This window comes from Spea bombifrons, chromosome 13, assembly GCF_027358695.1.
Source record: "Spea bombifrons isolate aSpeBom1 chromosome 13, aSpeBom1.2.pri, whole genome shotgun sequence".
Lineage (NCBI taxonomy): Eukaryota > Metazoa > Chordata > Amphibia > Anura > Pelobatidae > Spea > Spea bombifrons.
In genome coordinates, this window is record NC_071099.1 from 27,541,569 (window position 1) to 27,559,123 (window position 17,555).

The following is a 17,555-nucleotide window of genomic DNA, read 5'->3' on the forward strand; positions in this document are numbered from 1 at the left end:
AGGAACAAGACTTTGGCTCCTATTGGGCTTCTAAACAAAAGGTCCTAAAGTGGGTGGGACATTATTTTTGACCATCTTTCACATTGTGTTTTTTTGCCATGTTTATCTCCAGACCAATGGTAGGACAACACTACAGGATGAAGATCCCAAAAACCCTTTTCTGGAACGCTTATCCAGAAAAGCAACATTCCTAACCCCACAATGTCTGATAAACTCCTTTTGTATAACACATTATATTTAAATATTTCCCAATCTTGTCATTTCTTCTGCCACTCCCATTACTTCATAACCCCTCCCTATAACTCCTCCTATTGCTTCATATGAGCCCACCCCTAACTATTCATATTGTATAACCCCTCCCTATAACTCATCCCATTACATCATATAACCCCTCATTATAAAAAACATTATTCCATATCTACCCCATATACCCCTCATTGCTCCATATAACCCCCATAAATACATCTCTTACTACATCTAACTCCACTGTAGAACACCCCAATACTGCACTTTATAATCCCCTGCCTATAACCCTTCCCATTATGCCATAACCCCCTCCCTATATGGTTTCATATAACTTTCTATCGCAGTATAGTGATGGGATATGTGATGGAGAATGTACAAGAGTATTGTCGTCAAGAGTGCGGTAGAAAGAGTGGATTTCGCAGGTACTTACAGATAGTATGAATAGGAGTACACATTTCTTCTAGAAGATGGAGAGCAATCACATGAGGGGGACCGAAAAATGGAAGAGAAAAGAAGGAATTGTTAGATGTGACAGCAGGATGTCATCAGGGTGACAGCGTGACCATATGAAACTAAGCAAGATGATCACCTCCCAACTAATGTCAGTAAACACGGCCTGAATACTACTCTTCTCTCTCTTCCACAGCTTCTATTTGTACATGGCTGTCTACATAATTCTGTATAATAAGCACAGCTATCCCTAGTGCTTCTCCTCTTTCAACAATACAGATTCATCTCTCTATCTTTGCTATAGACAGCTATCTTTCACCATAGGAAATATACCTGTTCCCCATCCTTCTCTTACATATTCCAAAGCCGAGCTCCTTGGAGCTGGAGCAGAGAGCTCATGTTCATCGGTATTTAACAACAATTTAGGCTCATTGAACTACTATTGTATGGAAACAATTATGTGTGATGCAGACAGCTGAAGATATATACCAAAAGATGATGGACCTAGATACAAGAGGGTCTAGAACACATGCCAGAATACATATATACTATAACATGATGGACCTGCTACAAAAGGAAATTCTATTCCAGTTTTTGTAAGAGTTTCTACTTATTTAATATTACACCCTTCACTGGTGTCATTACCTGACCAGGGATCATCTAAGCTAGGTGAAAAAAGCCATTGGCAAATATTGTCCCTTACCTTTTTCCTGGTTCCAGCGTAGTCAACCAATGCCCTCGAGTCCTCATCTTTGACCTGTTACAATGAGTCAAAATTCTACTTAAAATTAAAGAAGAAAAATGTTCTGCAAAGCTTGTCTGCTAAAAAAATAAACGCAAAGCCATATGTTATAGAAGCCATCATCTTCTGTGATGGGCACAGTTATATGACTTTAACTCAATAATGAAGTTCTGTTGCCGTTTGGTGATAACATTGGCAATTATGGACCATCACAAGGCTTTGCATTCCAAGCGATCAGGAGATGCCGAGGAAGTACTCTTTTGTTTGTCTTTATTTTAGGTAGTATTTCGACCCAATGTTATGGGTTGAAGATGAGGACTTGAGGGCACCGGTAGACCATGCTGGAAACAGGCTATAGTTAAGAAAGAAATATTTCTTCCACAGATTATTGTATTTTTTTTTTTTTTCGGCAACATGGATGTGATCGCTGGTTAGATGTCTTACTAACACCACAACCAGTGACCACTCGCACCACTGACCTCCAGTCCTCCCGAAGTCTACAGCAGAATGAACACTTTTCATATTCATGCACTGATATGAAATTGACTGATTTTTAGTCCTACTTAGGTACTGATACACAGGGGCACGCTGCTCCACAAACACAAGGGAGATAAAACCACGGCTCATGTCTTCCCAGCTCTCCCTTTAGTGAATAACCTCCCGCAATACCAACATTCACTTATATACATACAAAAAACAAAGTAACATAGTCATTTTTGTAGCAAGCATATGCCACTGCTATACCTGGGCACATTATAGATTTAAAAGGGGCAGAAAAGGTTACATGTAGGGAGTGATTCAAAAAGATCCCTTTGCCATCTTAGTCTATGTAGCCTGCTGAAGGATTATCTAAAGTTTGTATCACAAGATTCCTACCGGCACATCAGATGCCCAGACCACACGTCCGTCCCCTGATTTCATCTAGAAACAGTTGCAATCTGTTCATATCATCTCCCGTTTTCATTTGTAATCAGTGTCTTGCTCATTTGTCATCTCCTGCCTCATTGAGAAATACTGCTTATAACATCAGCGCCCCGCTTCATCCAGACACAGCGAGCTTCTTGTTTATATACGAGCTCCCTCTTTCATCCTAAAACAGCGGGCATCCTACCCATATATAATGTATGCCCTGCTTCAGCCAGAAAGAGCTTATATCATCAACATCTTGCAACACAGCGATTCTTGTTTATACACCGCATACTGCGTGCTTCCGGATAACATATTAGTGCTTTGCTTCCAACAAAACAGTGTGCTTCGTGCTAATAGAGCAACGCTGTCCTTTTTGGTTTTTGTCTGTCTGGAAGCCAGTGAAGTCCCGCTCCAGAACTTCTAAACAATGGAAATTAAGTGATTTTTCAAGTTGAACACCAAACAGTAACTCACCGCAGCTTCTAACGGAACCAACAACTTGGGCTAAACTCTTAAGAACTAAATCAATCCTGGGAAGAAGCAGGTGGATTCTTAAACCTGTTCTACTAATGTGCTCTCCGGTACAACAACCTTTGTAAATGTTCTTGACTGTTCCTCTAAAGACATTGAAACAAATATAGCTTAGGTGTTGGTACATTACATTATGCTTACCCCAGAATGTTGAGGAAGCACAAAGAGGATCAAAAGTGTGTTCATATGCCCAGACAATATGACACAGATTGCATGAGCGCATCATGGGTTATGTATAAAGAGCAATTTTGGTGCAAAGTTCGAATTGAGGATTTATCAGTAAAAAAATGCATTGGTTTTCATGGTGAATGGTCTTTATATATAAACCCCTTGCATATGATTATGTTGTAACTGTGTGAGGTTCTTGGTACATATAACCAGTATCTGTAATAATATATATAATTCCCTTTACATACATATAAATGCATGATACGAATATAAGGATAAGGTCCACAATGTACGCCGATCAATGTTTCGTTGGCCGCACACTGGCAGTGAATGGTTAATCCCCACTGAGTTGTGTTAAGAAAATTACACTGGAGTCAGCGTGACACCTAACAAATTATACACACACATAGCAGATGTTTAACTCGGCACAATACACAGCTCATGTATACATGTTTGAGAGATGAAGGCACAACACGGAGTTATAACTTCACTCCCTGAGGGGACAGGAGGGGAAAGACACACAGAGAATGTGTTAAGAGGGGGAAACAGGGCTGCGTGTTTGCTAAAAGACCGACTCGGGATGCATTACCCTGCAGGAGAGAAAGGTAGGAAGGATACTTTACAGGCAGTGTTGGGAGTACAAACAGCAAGAGCATTAAATAGACAGGGTGGATGGGCAAGGCATGAAACAGAATGCTAGGTGTGCATGACCAAGAGACTGCGGAGGTACACAAGCCAGGAGCAGAGAGTTGCATGAATAAGAGAAAATGAGATGTTACTTTGCATGGATGAGAGAGAAGGTTGGTGGACGGAAGAAAATTGAGATTGTGGGAGCGAGAGAAACAGTGTGTGTGTGTGAATGAATGAATGAATCGGTAGGTGTGTTGGGGGTTAAGGCAGGTTTGCTGTGCAACTATGTTTTACAATCGGTTCACATCATCCCCAGTAGTCCTTCTCCTAACCTTCTTTTGATGGTCATCATTGCTCCAAGCAGAATAATAATAAACATCAGCATGCCGGCAATAACTCCAGCTGTCTGCACCGTACTGTCAGTCGGCTTCTCGGGCTCCACCGTGTTGGTGTTCTGTGTCGAAGCACCTGGAAGACAAAAGATGGATGGAGCGATGCCTCCCCTTATGCCCGGATACCCAATATGTTGGAAAGACATGCATCCCAAAGTCTAACTACAGAAAAGTTAAATCTTTCTTAAACCAAAAAAAAAACAGGGTAAGCTTGTAATGGAAGCATTTGGCTTTACTACACAGAAAAGAAGGTACGAAACAGTCAAGCTTTGCATTAGCCTATTCTTTGGAGAAGACCGCGTGGTAGACACACTTTTCATTTGGCATCGGAAAGCATCTTAGGTTCAGGTTCATCGTAAAAGGTAGTTAGCTCTGCCTGATATGAAATCAGTACATTGTATTTTTAGGTACCTTCTTTTTGGTGTATAAGAGGATTTCTGAGTTTTGCGCATGGCCTGCACAGGCACCGTATGCAGCCATAGACACCAGGATGGTGCAAGACACTGGGTCTGTATAGGACGCATAGTCACCTGTTATTGGCTGGCTTGGGGGGTGACGGGTGATGGGAAGAAGGTCGGCAGTTACCCCTAAGAAGCAAAAGGGAGGGATCCCATCGGAAGGCATGCAGGAGAGGAAAACAAAGTGAGGAGGGAAGGAAAGGACTGGAGCAGCCATCTTTTAGAATCACCCCTACCACAATGTAGAGGGACACAGATGAATACATTGATCTCCAGAAGCAGACTCTGGTAACACAAGAGTGTCTTCATATCAAAGACACACCGTGACTACATATTGGTGAAAGAATCCAGGGTTTGACTCCATAAATGTGTGGATTTGCATTCCACTGAGATACAGAATTCTGGATCAGTCACAAGGCACTCGTGAGTTCTTACTATTGTACTTTAATTGGGGTGCCTTCGTATTACTATGTCAACGTGCTTAGGTAGCCCTATACTCTGATCACTTATTTTCCTAAGAAACACAATTAGTGCTATAGCTCCAGTTAAAATACCCAGACTATCCTTTCTGTTCATACACTTCTTTACCCGGAAGAGATTGATTTACCTTTTGAGGCAAGGCGGACACAGCTGATCTTTGTCTCCTGCAAAAATATTGAAAAAGAACACAGTAACACAACAGTCTTCAGGTCAGCGTGCGCTTGGTGTATAAATGTTGGCCATGTGTATTGTCCATCCGCATATTGAAGTCATTCTGCTGTGTATGCGCCAGTGTTTGTCTAAATGAGTGCTCTGTGTATCTGAGTGAGCGGGCTTTGCGTATGTTGGTGTATAATAATTATGAGAATTATACCCCATTGGCAGTACTCAGGGCCTGGAAGTATATGCTGTAACTCTTCACTGGTGAAAGGGGAGCGTTCCAATATCCATTGTATGTCCTGTTATCTCCCACTGTAAAAGGTTGTGTGACTGCCAACTGTGCTGGCTTCAGCTCTGCTGCAAAGTAATGAGGAGACTCCAGTGTTGAGGCGTTCCGGTAACCCACCGGCACCGGAAAACACCCAGTACCATCTGCTGCCCGTCCTGACCTCTGAGATCGTTCCTCCTTCACCACTAGCTGGTATACACTGCCAGAGAAGTCAAAAGGAAGACGGAAGAAAACGATATAGTGATCGGGAAAGGAGTTAGAAAACCAGAGCAGGAAAAGAAGATGAGGTTAAGAGAAATAGGGAGAGGGTATACAAGGTGGGTAGAATCCATCAAGTGCAAAGCTGAACATCAGGTGGGTCCTGGGAATGACATGCTGCTGGTTTATATGTTCAGGTGCTGGTGAAGAACAAACTATTTTGGAGTAAAAGACCAACAATGGGGCATGTGATGTCATTTAGGTATCTTTGGGTCAAAATACGGTCTGGGTGATATGTTGGTAAGGTGACCACATCAGCCGTATTTTTTACGGTCATGTATACATTGAGCATATCGTTGATCATCTCTGAATTGTTAGCATGCAGGATGTAGAACTGAGTAGAATGTTTCCTTACGTAAGGTCATACATCCCGCATACCACTGGGGCAGCACTTTACATGTTCCAGTCAGCAACATGTCAAATGAGTATGTGTTGGGAAAAAATGGCTAAGGTAGACTGGGTGTTTCGTATTGTTTGCTTAAAAAAGAAAAACGTTTGGACTCTTGGGATAGGGTTGATGATGGTTACCTTACAGGAGCTCCTCGTGACTGCGCAGGCTTCAGCCAAACAGTTATTGTCGTTTCAGTTTCATTTAAAGGCAGCTCTGCTTCAGAATCAGTCAAGGAAGGAGCTGTGAGAGAGAAACAAACACGTTGGACTATTGAGGAATCAAGAACAGATATGAACGAGTATTTAGGTAGAGATGGCGGGTTTGAAATCTACCTGGGAGAGTTTCCAGCATACCTGATATTTTGGTGGCAATGCGGGCAGTGACAGGCGGCCCAAATCCCTTGCTTGTGCTGGCTCTGATGGTGAAGGAGTAGGTCGATCCGGGATATAACCCTACAAATAAGTGATGGGTCTCGTTGCGCAGTTTGAAGATCCGGCCCTTCTGATTGGAGAGATCTGCAGTGGGATCCAAGGAACCCACTGCCTTGTAGGAGATCTGAAAGGGAGAAAGACATGGACATATTTGACATTTGTGTTGCATTGACCTATTATATACGATTGACAGTTGACTTTACCATATGCATGCCTGCCATAAATTTGGTAATGTATGTAATGTAAAGATCATAGAAACCCATGCCTGCAATATGCTTCAGTAATAATTGTAATTGAAGAACGCTGGTGGAATCCACCATGCATGTGTATAGCTTCGGCAATCTGCCGAGGGCACAGAACTAACACGGTGCATGGATAGTTGATGTCTACTGCTATGTACACATTAGGAGCTTGCGCTGAGTGCATGTATGGAATGGCTGGCAGTGGTCACACACTTGGTACCTCATACATGGAGATGACCCCATTTGTTTCATTAGGAGATTTCCACTGTAGGTAAATCTTCTCCTCAAAAGGTCCACCCTGAATAGATTCCAAGGGGATAGGTCCAGGCACTGTAAAGGGAACAAATGTCTGAATGCACATCTTTGTTTCATAACCAATCTATACGGTGTGAATTACACTTGTGGATCAAGCTCTAGTTTCTGAGGCTTATCGTATTCTAGGAATATCAGACCGTATTACATTTCTTCACTTGTCAGGTCTGACCTTGTAGGTAAGCCACTCATTCCCAAGGAAGCCTCATCGAGATACGGGATAGCGTATCCCGATACAAAAATGTCTTCCATACTAACTACATGTCTTACAGCCCAAGCTCAAAGGTTTCCTCTCCCAACCAACAGCACCATGCCTCTCCTTCAGGATGTGTCCTGCTCAGTCCTACCGCTCCCTTTTGCCCTTACCATCCTCCTCGGTGTGTACGACAATCTCCCCACTTTCCATCCGGCCTTCAGGGTTACAGAGAGCAAGGCGCAGGTAAACTGCCGTGTGCGGCCGCAGGCCTCGCAACGTATAACGACTGGAGGTGAGAATGAGCTCCTCGGCCTCCACGCGTTCCTCCCCGAGCTGGAAGCTGTAGTGCAGGGTCAGGTTATAGCTGTGGCACCGAGTGACCGAATAACCGAATGGCTCCCACTGCAGGGTCACCTGACGAGCACGGATATCAACCAGCTCCACATTCTGGGGACTGTGTACAGGGTCTGCGGGTAATAATAATAATAAAAAAAAATGTTCTGGGTGCCCTCTGTATAACACGATATACATTCTATACAAACACACTGTTCCGGGACACAATCCCACTGACAGATCTAACATAAGTGCATTAAAGGCCTTATATGTTTTGCTGTTTTGTCTCCCTATATATCTTGTTTTTTCTCAATGTATATTAAGAGGAATGATTACAATCCAGGTTATCATCATTTGTTAATGTAGGTCACATACATAGTTGTTATCATTCAGCAAAGGGAGGGGGCGGAATTACAGTCGGTGCCAACTCCCCAAGAGAGGTGTCAGACGACCCGTGTCACTCACACAGCTTGGCATCTCGCTCCTCTGCCAGGACCTGCCACTCGCTCTGTCACTTACGCTCTGGGACACACAGCTTGTCCTGAGCATTGAAATGCGAGACGTGGATGACTCTCCCCCGGAGGCTTGACGGCTACGTCCCTCGCCTCCTGAGTAACGCCACTGGTATAATGTTTAACCAATGTAATGATTAAGGGGAGAAAAAACAGCAGAAACAAAACAACCGTCTAACCTGTTAAACATGCCGATGTCACTTTGTCGGTGACATAAAGATCTCCTTTAGACTGCAGCAAACAACCCCATCGCAGAATGTAAAGGAATGACCTGGTGCTGTACCCTTCTGCTTTGGGTTATTATAGCTTGTTATATTCATCATACAAACATTCATGAGGTCATATATGAAACACTGTTGATAACATATATGTGTGTGTGCATAATATATATATATATATATATATATATATATATATATATATATATGGTAACGAGCATCAGTGAAACAATTCTAGGTACTCAAAGACAGAAATGGTGACGAGTGATATCCTTGAGTAGAATTCAACTCAAACTGGATCACATGACCATTAAAGAATATTATGTTTTCTTCTTCACATGCTGAAGGATGTCTATATACATATAACCATCAGTATATCATATATATATACATTTATATTGGGTACATATTTATTGGCACTAATGGGAGAAAATGCCTTGGAGCGACTAGATATAAAATAACTTTTGAAGCTGTATGCACAAATAACCGAAACAATATTCTATCAGAATATATTAAAGTGTCAAGGATGCGGACTGCTACTCTGCAATTCCGTCAAGTCTTGGTAAAGGTTTCGATGAGCAGGCCAAAAACATGCATTTTTATTATGTTAGAATAAAAGACTTCCATTTTATTTATATTCAGATTTCCTAAACTTTGAAGTTTAATCACTAAAGAGTGAGTTGGAAGGAGAGTTCTCTTTTCAACCCCCTCACTCTGCCTTTCCTTATGATGCAGTTATGATGCAGTGGTGTATATTATTTACCCTCCAAAGTCCATCCATGTTGGCTAATATCACCAAAAACAGTGACCAGATAATAAATGGTTTGCCCAGCCTGATATTGAGACAGCAAGTCCACCATGGAGAGGAGAGTCATACAACCCTACCGAGGAGCAGGTTTAAGCCCCAGCAGTGCTGCACAAAAGTGGGTCTTAACTCAGATACTACATTTCTGCAAAGTTTCGGCTTGACAAACGCCGGAGAGCTGCTTCTCCTTGCCCTTTTTCAAGTGGCAGCACTTCAGCTTGCTTGGCGGGCGATTGTGCCTATGGCATGGGCAGGTCCCAGCCGGGTTTAACCAGAACCCCACTGCTCGAGGAGAATGTGCAGTAGACTTGGTGTTGTGGGGGACCTTCAACAGGCAAGCCATTCCCCTATTTCTATTATTTACTAACCAGTATGAAGATGTTCAAGCGTTACCCAAAAAATAGTAACTTAACTTGCAAATAGATCCCATTGTTACAGTGAATGCATCCTGAATAGATTTTGATGCTGTTCTGGACAGCAGTGCCAAATAACCCAGGCCTGTATCTGGGTCGGCTGCCATCTTGGGCAGACGCACCTGACTGGCACCAGTAGCTGGCATCGCAAGAACTATCTGCTTCCGGGTATTAGAAAGGAAACGGCTCCAAAGCACAAGTAATTTCCTTAAATATATAGCATACACTACATTCGCTATATTCTTGTGTATGGATAACCTAACAGTAAAAATGGATAAAATGGAGCTTTTAAATCAGAGAGCAATGGGGCATTACATACGTAATGTATATGAGAAAAGGGAGACTCTCAATAGATAGTAACAAGCCTTAGAGGTGTATAATGAGGTGTAGACGCGCATGTCCCCGTCACTGCATCCCTTACTGTATTTTGCTTATTGACCCATTACCCGCATAACCGTCATATTTGAGCTTCCTAGTTATTACTTATGAATATGCCACTTTGTTTCAACACAACATAAAGACCATAACTAATATCCCTCCTGATGTTTCAAATAGCCAAAGATTCACCTTTGTGTTAAGAGGTGAGGTTAGGTAGGGCTTTGTGTGGCGTTTATGTATCTTGATAATGCATTTAGACTCGGACTGGCTTTCTGGCACATTGGGCACATGCCCCGTGGGCAGCTGGCCAACAACGTTCCATACGCACTCAATCCGCCACAGTCTACCGGGCATAAAAACATGGCGGGCGTTACGTCACGTTACGTCATAGGCGGCAAGCCTTAAAGTGCCAGGGCTGCCTTGTTGTCACCACTCCAGCCTTTTACACACATTTATTTGGTTTATATTCACATTATTGTTAGCCTTAAGACTGTAGAACACTTCATTACAGTTACATTAAGGCCAACATTCTGAGCTCCTAGAAACATTGGGGCCAATTGGGGTAAAACATGGATTTTGGATCCTAAATAGTGTTCGTTCCTAGGATTAAATTTTCAACTTAATAAGTATATTATTATTTCTTATTTCACATTCGTATTTTATGGGAAAGGCCATTTAACATATAACTTAACTGGTAGCCATTTCTCAGCATATCCTAGTGAGGTCCGGTTCTTGAACAAGGAGCTTGTGGGGTCTTTCCTACATGGAATGCCGACTTCCCCCATGTTCTATATACACATGTTGGAATGTTACACATCAAATGGCCCAGGGTATTAAATTATATTACTTCTCAATAGGTTTGATTCTATAAACGCATTAAAAACCTCCACTGCTGCCGAATTGGTTAACAGTAAACCCTCCCATAGGCCTATTTAAATCTCTGCTGAATGCAGACGGATCTAAGTCATTTCCGCACATTATCATACACTTTCTGCTTCATTTATTTTGCTCTGTCCCTGGAAAAATTGTGTGTCTTATTTTCAGTGTGATTACATTTTCATCATGACATATTCGCAGCCTCAGACAATGGGGCCGCAGCTTTCGGAGCTGACTCATGGAAGTGGGAGCTATCGAGAGCGCCGAAGGAAGAAAAAAAAATGTGTCCAGCTCCAAGCGTGCGTCGAATCTTAAACCTGCGGGGAGAGGGGGGGGGGTGGAGAGAATGCAGGAAAGGAGAGAAAGGGGGGAAATAGGAAAACGGGACTAGAGAGAAGGATGGGAAAGAGACGGGTAGGGTAGGGGGTAAAAGGGGAGTGGGCTACCTAAAAAAACAGGAATATTGGGAAAGAAATTCAGATGTGGAACAGGAAAATAATGAAAAGCATTTAGGGAGGAGAAAGAAGGATACAAGATGTGTAGTAGAGAGTAAGCAAGGACAGGTAGTGAATTAGAAACCCAGGTAAAGAGACTGAAATGTAGATGGAAGGACACACTGAAATCATGGGGTACGGGGGGGGCAAATATAAGCCCCCAACAAGGGTGAAGCTGCTTGCACGCTGCTCCTGTCTGGTGTTCAAGGAGTTAAAATCAGAGTAAGACAGATGTTCTATGTAAGAGAAATAACAGACAAACAGATCAATGTAATTTACTAAAGAGATTGACAGAGCTGCGGGGTGACTACCCCAGAAGTGCCCCTATAGTCGCACTATACCTCATACATTATACAGCAGCCCTGCTGGCACCTGCCCCCGATGCGTGTTTATCGACAGGCTGTGTTCTACCTGTCTCTGGATCCTTTATCTGCACCGAGCAGCCCTGATTCTACGGGCATCAGAGCGCAGGCTGGAATCAAACCGTGGCAGGTGTCCCTTCGCTGGCCAGATCCCAGGACCCCAGAGAGAGGGAGAGAGAGGCAGCCACTTAATTCAAGACTTTCATTATATTCCAGCAGTCCCTATTTCTATAAGGTGGGGAGAAGAATGATTAATCTGCGCAGAGATACCAGACACATGGACGGGAACGGCACTGGCTTGTCCTGTCTCTGTGGGCTGATGCACTGGATTTGGCAAAAGTAAGGAAATAAGCAAACGCGACAAAGAATGGGGAAGAATACGAAGAACAATGGAGTAAGGGATGGGCAGACAGAGCGAGATAGATAGATAGATAGATAGATAGATAGATAGATAGATAGATGGGGTTTAAAGAGCAACCAGATAAGTAATTTGCAATTTCTAATTTGTTCCTTGATTAATCTTGCATAACAACTGAGAATAGAATAAAATAGGAAATCATATTAACAGACAGGGATTTATAACGGTGAGGGAGATATAGGGTACTTTCTCCTGGTGTCGGGATTGGGACAGAAAGGAGGAGGGTGATAAGGAAAGTAAGACATAGTTGAGTTAGGGAGAGCATAGGCAGTGATACCCGGGACTGTTAGATGGTGGCGGCAAAAGGAAGGGGGGCAATGGTAGAACGTGTTAAAAAAGAAGATTGAGGTGGTAGTGGGGCAATCGTTGTGATGTCAAAATACATGGCGTTTAAAGGGGACCATTGTCCCACTACCACACCAATGTTCTTTTTAACTTGGGAGATCAATTCAACTAATGTGCAGCAATTGTTCTGACACAGCAGATAAGTATACGTAGTACTTCTATAAAAAAAACAAGACAAACCATGGAGGACATTGATGGCCTCTTTAGCCTGGAACGGGTTAACATGGCAGGTTTGCTTGAAGCTGTCTGGATAATTAGGAGAAAATCTTATTCCCAATCACAGCGGCGGGTAGGGGGCCAAGAAAGGGAGCGGCGTCCCGGGGAGAAGTCATTGTGTTAGATGCGGCATGGCGTAGCAGCGAGAGAGCGCTGCTCTCCCCTCATTACAATAAATACACCTCATTTTACCTGCAGGGATCCATCCTAGAGCCGTCCCCTCCTGCAGTACGGATCCAGGGAGGGAGGGGGAGCACAAGACGGGATTTGCAGGTGTTTATCTGCTCAAGGCCTGTTGGCACATGGGCACACACTTGACTATACAATTTACGCCCATTCTTATTATTAACGCAAACCTAACAATGAGACTGCCACAATAACACTCTACCAGGGGCATTTATTAAAAAATGCCTTGTACAAGGCTGTGTTGGTTAAAATACCAACCTGCATAATGCCTTTTGTAAGCGCAAAGTGGCCCCTCCAACCTATACTTAAACAGACACGGTTATGATGTAAGCTGCCGGTCTCCGTGTTTCGGATCCGTAGAAACACACTCTCCGGGGGATGGATACCCTGCATTGTGTAGCGATACTCATAATGTCTCTAAACTCCCGGCCTCCCTTGTGATAAGCCCTGAGCGGTGCAAGATGATAAACTATGTTTGCATAAACTGACAATGGCTATCAATACACACGCGGATAACAAGAGGCGTATTTAAATTCCCAGCGATCTAACGAAAAAAAGGGACAGTGCAGAATAAAAGGAATAGAAGGACAAGAGGCAGGAGTAGATGGAAGAGTGTATTAAACGAGGCTACAAGGAGCGAGCGCGAGGACAAAAGACAAAGTTAGATGCGAGAAAAAGAAAGAGAAGTGGAGCCGGTGGAGAACACAGGAGGGGTACAATTATCAGTTCGCTAAGTGATGGGTTTTAGTTAGGGTCTTAAACTTAAAGTAACTTTCCTCCCATTGTCCCACTTTTGAAGAACGAGCCCCTCCTTGGGACTTAAACCTCTTTGGCCCTCATTCCTTCCCTGTCCCTCTTCTCTAACAGCTCCAAACTAGTGGTGTGATAACTAGGCTAACAGCTGAAAGATGTCGGAAATATCTCTCTATAGTACTTCCCTAATTTCATGAACTCTGTCGATAGTCCAAAGAGTCACCAAAAATGGTCTAGCAAAAGCTCCAGCAAACCCAAGTGTCCCTGTGGCTTTTTGAAAGGTTTGAGGGTATGGGATGACTTCCAAAGTTCTGGTTATTGGAGCTTCGCTAGGATCTAAAGAGTCTTAGTGAATATGTTTCAGAATAAGGTTCCTATTCATTATAGCTGATCTGCACAGTTCAGTAATGGAGTCTGGGAGCGTTGAAGCAGAGTTCTCTTTAGGGAATAGTAATTTCGTTGACTGTTGGACCATCATCCAACCATTTTCTACTTAATAGTTAACCTAGGGCAGCAAAATTCCCCATGGAGTGAAAAGAAGTAATACGAAATTATTTTCACAGTTAAGCACCGGCATGTGGGACAGGACAGGAATTGCCCCATTAATTGATGTATAATTAAGATTCTAGATCACTGTCAACAGCATTGTTTCTGGAATCCTTTTGTGAAGTTGGGTAGAAGAAAGCCGTGGCAGATACAGTTATGATGTTTTAGGCTTGGTTGCTCTTGAATCTATTCCAAACTAGCAACACAGGGGAAGCCATAACATTTGGTTCCAACTGCTAAACCGCCATGTCCTGGTGCTTACAGCTGTACTTTCATGCAAATACAACATTCTCTCTCCTGCATAGGCGGTACCAATTAGGAAGTAGCCTATACAAAAAAGTAAAATGTAAAAAAAAGTAAATGTCATTATAAAATCTATGTAACAAAATAGGGAGCGCCTCCCAGCAATTGTAAGGGAACTAAGGCCAACTGCTATATCGAGGAGGCAATGCTGGATCTCATTTGAACAAAAGACTCAGCAATATCATGAATGGAGTATTTGTAAAGAAGCGAGAACATAACGCCTATATGCTAAATACATTATGACCCTGTACACTGCTTTAAATGATAGGTTTGTGGTTTTGCCCATACAATATTTTTTGCTGCTGGAGTCTCAATCACTCTGCTAACTTAATAGTGTTTGCTACCTGGCAGTATATAGTAAAGACCATTGTGGGAATATATTTTCCTCTGACCTCACGGACCCCCCATATATCATATGGTTTCCCTTTTTATATAAAAGTTCTGTGTTCCCAGTTACCGTTCCCAATTATAAAGTATGTAAAACGTTCATGAAACTTCCAACAATACACACTGAGGAAGAAGACCAGACGGAGCTAGAGCTTCATGACAGGTAAAAACTAATATAAACTTGGGAAAGAAACGTTTTTCTAGCACAAACCACAAGAATTCTTCCTGCCTCGGAAAACAAAGGTTCCAACCGTCCGAACATAAAATCTATAAACACGCACACGGTAGCAATAATCCCCCCCCCCATATCATTGCATACGATTCTCAAGCCAGAGAATTTGAAAAGAAGTTGCAATTCCCCTAGTTTTTATTCTTCTATAAACCCGACTTACTTTCTCCTTTTCATATCCATGAAGTCTTGAGTAGACGTTGATACAATTTGTTGGACCAACATGGGAAAAAGATGTGAAGCTGAATATAAGCTTTTGGAATCTCGGAGTTTTCTTTTTCAGGTCAAAAGAAGACACCTCTGATTTCCCAAAAAGCATAAAATACAAACTTTACATCTTTTCCTGCGTCTACCCAAAAAGAGCTATAAACTTTGACCAAAGAATTATTGTGAGCCAACATATGTACCAATACAAAATGGTTTTGCTGCAACATGTTTTTCACCAAATAATTGGGTAAATAATGCTAGTAAAAGGCAACCACGCAGCATTAAGACGTAATGAAGAAAAACCCAAATGAAAAAAGAGCAGAGGACCTCGGGAGGCTTGGGGATTATGGAATCCCCAGAACCATAAATCCCATTAGTTACGTTACCGGAGCGGCCAAAGATCAGGTACAGAGGTGTTAACGGCTCATTCATGCTCTTCAGTTATGACTATAGTCCACGGATGATCACAATGCAGCCTCTGTCTGTGATTATACTTTACTTAATAACATAACTTTATTTTAAGGTCTGACTTCTTTAATTTCTAAAGTAAAACACTCTAAATTAAAATAATAACGTGCAAGAGGACCCTTTGATATGCGTGGATATTCATGAAAGTGCACTTTTTGCTTGACATTTCATTATAAAATTGGAATTTAATAACCTCCCGACACTTAACCTTAAACGTTTGGATGCGCATAGCATCGAGATCAGCCGCGCAGCACTGGGACGCCGCAGCTTCTGTCACCTACGCCAACTTTAGATACGAGTCCGCAGAGCATAAGAATCTCGTATGTCTTGTGTCAACATATTTTAAAATGGATCAGCAGTTTTCGGGACATTTTATAACAGATATGCAGTGACATTACCTGCCTCTTATTTTCAGATATTTAGAATTTGTTTTGTAACTGGTGGTTAAATCAGGAGACAGGGCAAGGTCACAAATGAGTTAGTTTTAGGGTCTTATGGAAGATTCTGTTATTAAAATACTTTGAAAAAGCAATACATTTCTTTTAAAAATGGTAGCAGAGCCCATAGGCATTTTAAATGGTGTAATAAATGGACTGTCTCTTTAATTTCAACATTAAATTGGGTAGATGTCCACTGAATAGTATTTACATACACCCAACATCCTCTCTATGGTATCTAAAATGGTATTTAAATGTTCTCTGATCTATGATAGACGTTGGAAGGACATGCAATAAACATTTGGTTGGGTAAAACAGAGTGAGCTCCACAGCCACCAACCTGCACATTTGGTCCGTGTTGTGAGCGGTGGTCCAGGAGGTCCTGTGCCCCCTTCCCCTGGGCGCGTGAGGAGCACACGGATCTCATACTCCACATCGGGGTCCAGGTGCCACAGTTTGTAGGTGGGTCCATCCATGACATGGGTCTCGGCCCAGGTTCCAGATGTGGTGCGATACTCCACCTCTTTGAGGATGATTGGTCCATCGCCAATGATAGAGTTTGCATTTGGTTTGATCCACAAGTAGGTGGCTCCCACAGCCAAAAGTTCAGGGGGCGCAATGGGTGTCGGGGGTTCTGAAAGGACAAAATGTAATAGAAACTCAGGAGATGTACCCTTCTAGATGATAGGCTTAGAACTTCATAACCATGTGCTATATCATAATCATGACCTGCATGGGGTCTTTAGTGCAAACTATGGTTTATTGGGCCAACATAGAATAAGATATAGTCATTTAAGCTTTAGGGACAGTGGTGGTAAGGAACATGCGCAGATCTTGGTGCTTCCGATCCTACATCAGACATTAGTGCATTAGAAGTAGGGTAACTGAAATGACTGGCCAAACTTAGGTAAGTAAGGTAGTTTTCATCTTCAGCCATGCATACTGCACTGTGATGCCACATATGTATGTATAAACATATATAGTTATACATATATATACACGTACATACACACTTTATATACACACACATACATACATACATACATACATGAACAATGTGATTGAAACAGCACTTTGCATGGAGCAGTATCAATGTGCAGATGATGACAGAAGTACTCTATAATGATACAAAGTATCAATGCACAGATGAAGCCTTGAAACTGATACAAAGTTTTTAGGACACTAACAATTGGCGTACGGATACACTGCACACACACAGATAATACATAATGTTAGCACACTGATAATGAAATGGTGATTGTATAGTGATACCGAGTATCTAGTATTATTAGTTACTGCATAATGCTATCACTGCTAGTGAGTATGCAGAGTATTATAGTGTCACTGGGTGCCTATACTGCATGTCAGTGTTTTACTGTATAGTG

General features: G+C 42.4%; 1 protein-coding gene across 1 annotated transcript in view; it reads right to left on the minus strand.

The window, feature by feature from the left end:
* PTPRT (protein tyrosine phosphatase receptor type T) overlaps nt 1-17,555 on the minus strand; it is a 95,220-nt gene that overhangs the window by 18,074 nt on the left and 59,591 nt on the right. Inside the window, exons 7-17 of the mRNA XM_053452927.1 lie at nt 16,511-16,804; nt 7,455-7,751; nt 6,997-7,106; nt 6,457-6,658; nt 6,241-6,343; nt 5,380-5,653; nt 5,134-5,170; nt 4,599-4,655; nt 4,009-4,144; nt 1,400-1,453; nt 677-706 (exon numbers count right to left, since the gene is read on the minus strand). Of these exons, the coding sequence (XP_053308902.1) occupies nt 677-706; nt 1,400-1,453; nt 4,009-4,144; nt 4,599-4,655; nt 5,134-5,170; nt 5,380-5,653; nt 6,241-6,343; nt 6,457-6,658; nt 6,997-7,106; nt 7,455-7,751; nt 16,511-16,804 (1,594 nt within the window). The remainder of the gene's footprint in view (nt 1-676; nt 707-1,399; nt 1,454-4,008; nt 4,145-4,598; nt 4,656-5,133; nt 5,171-5,379; nt 5,654-6,240; nt 6,344-6,456; nt 6,659-6,996; nt 7,107-7,454; nt 7,752-16,510; nt 16,805-17,555) is intronic.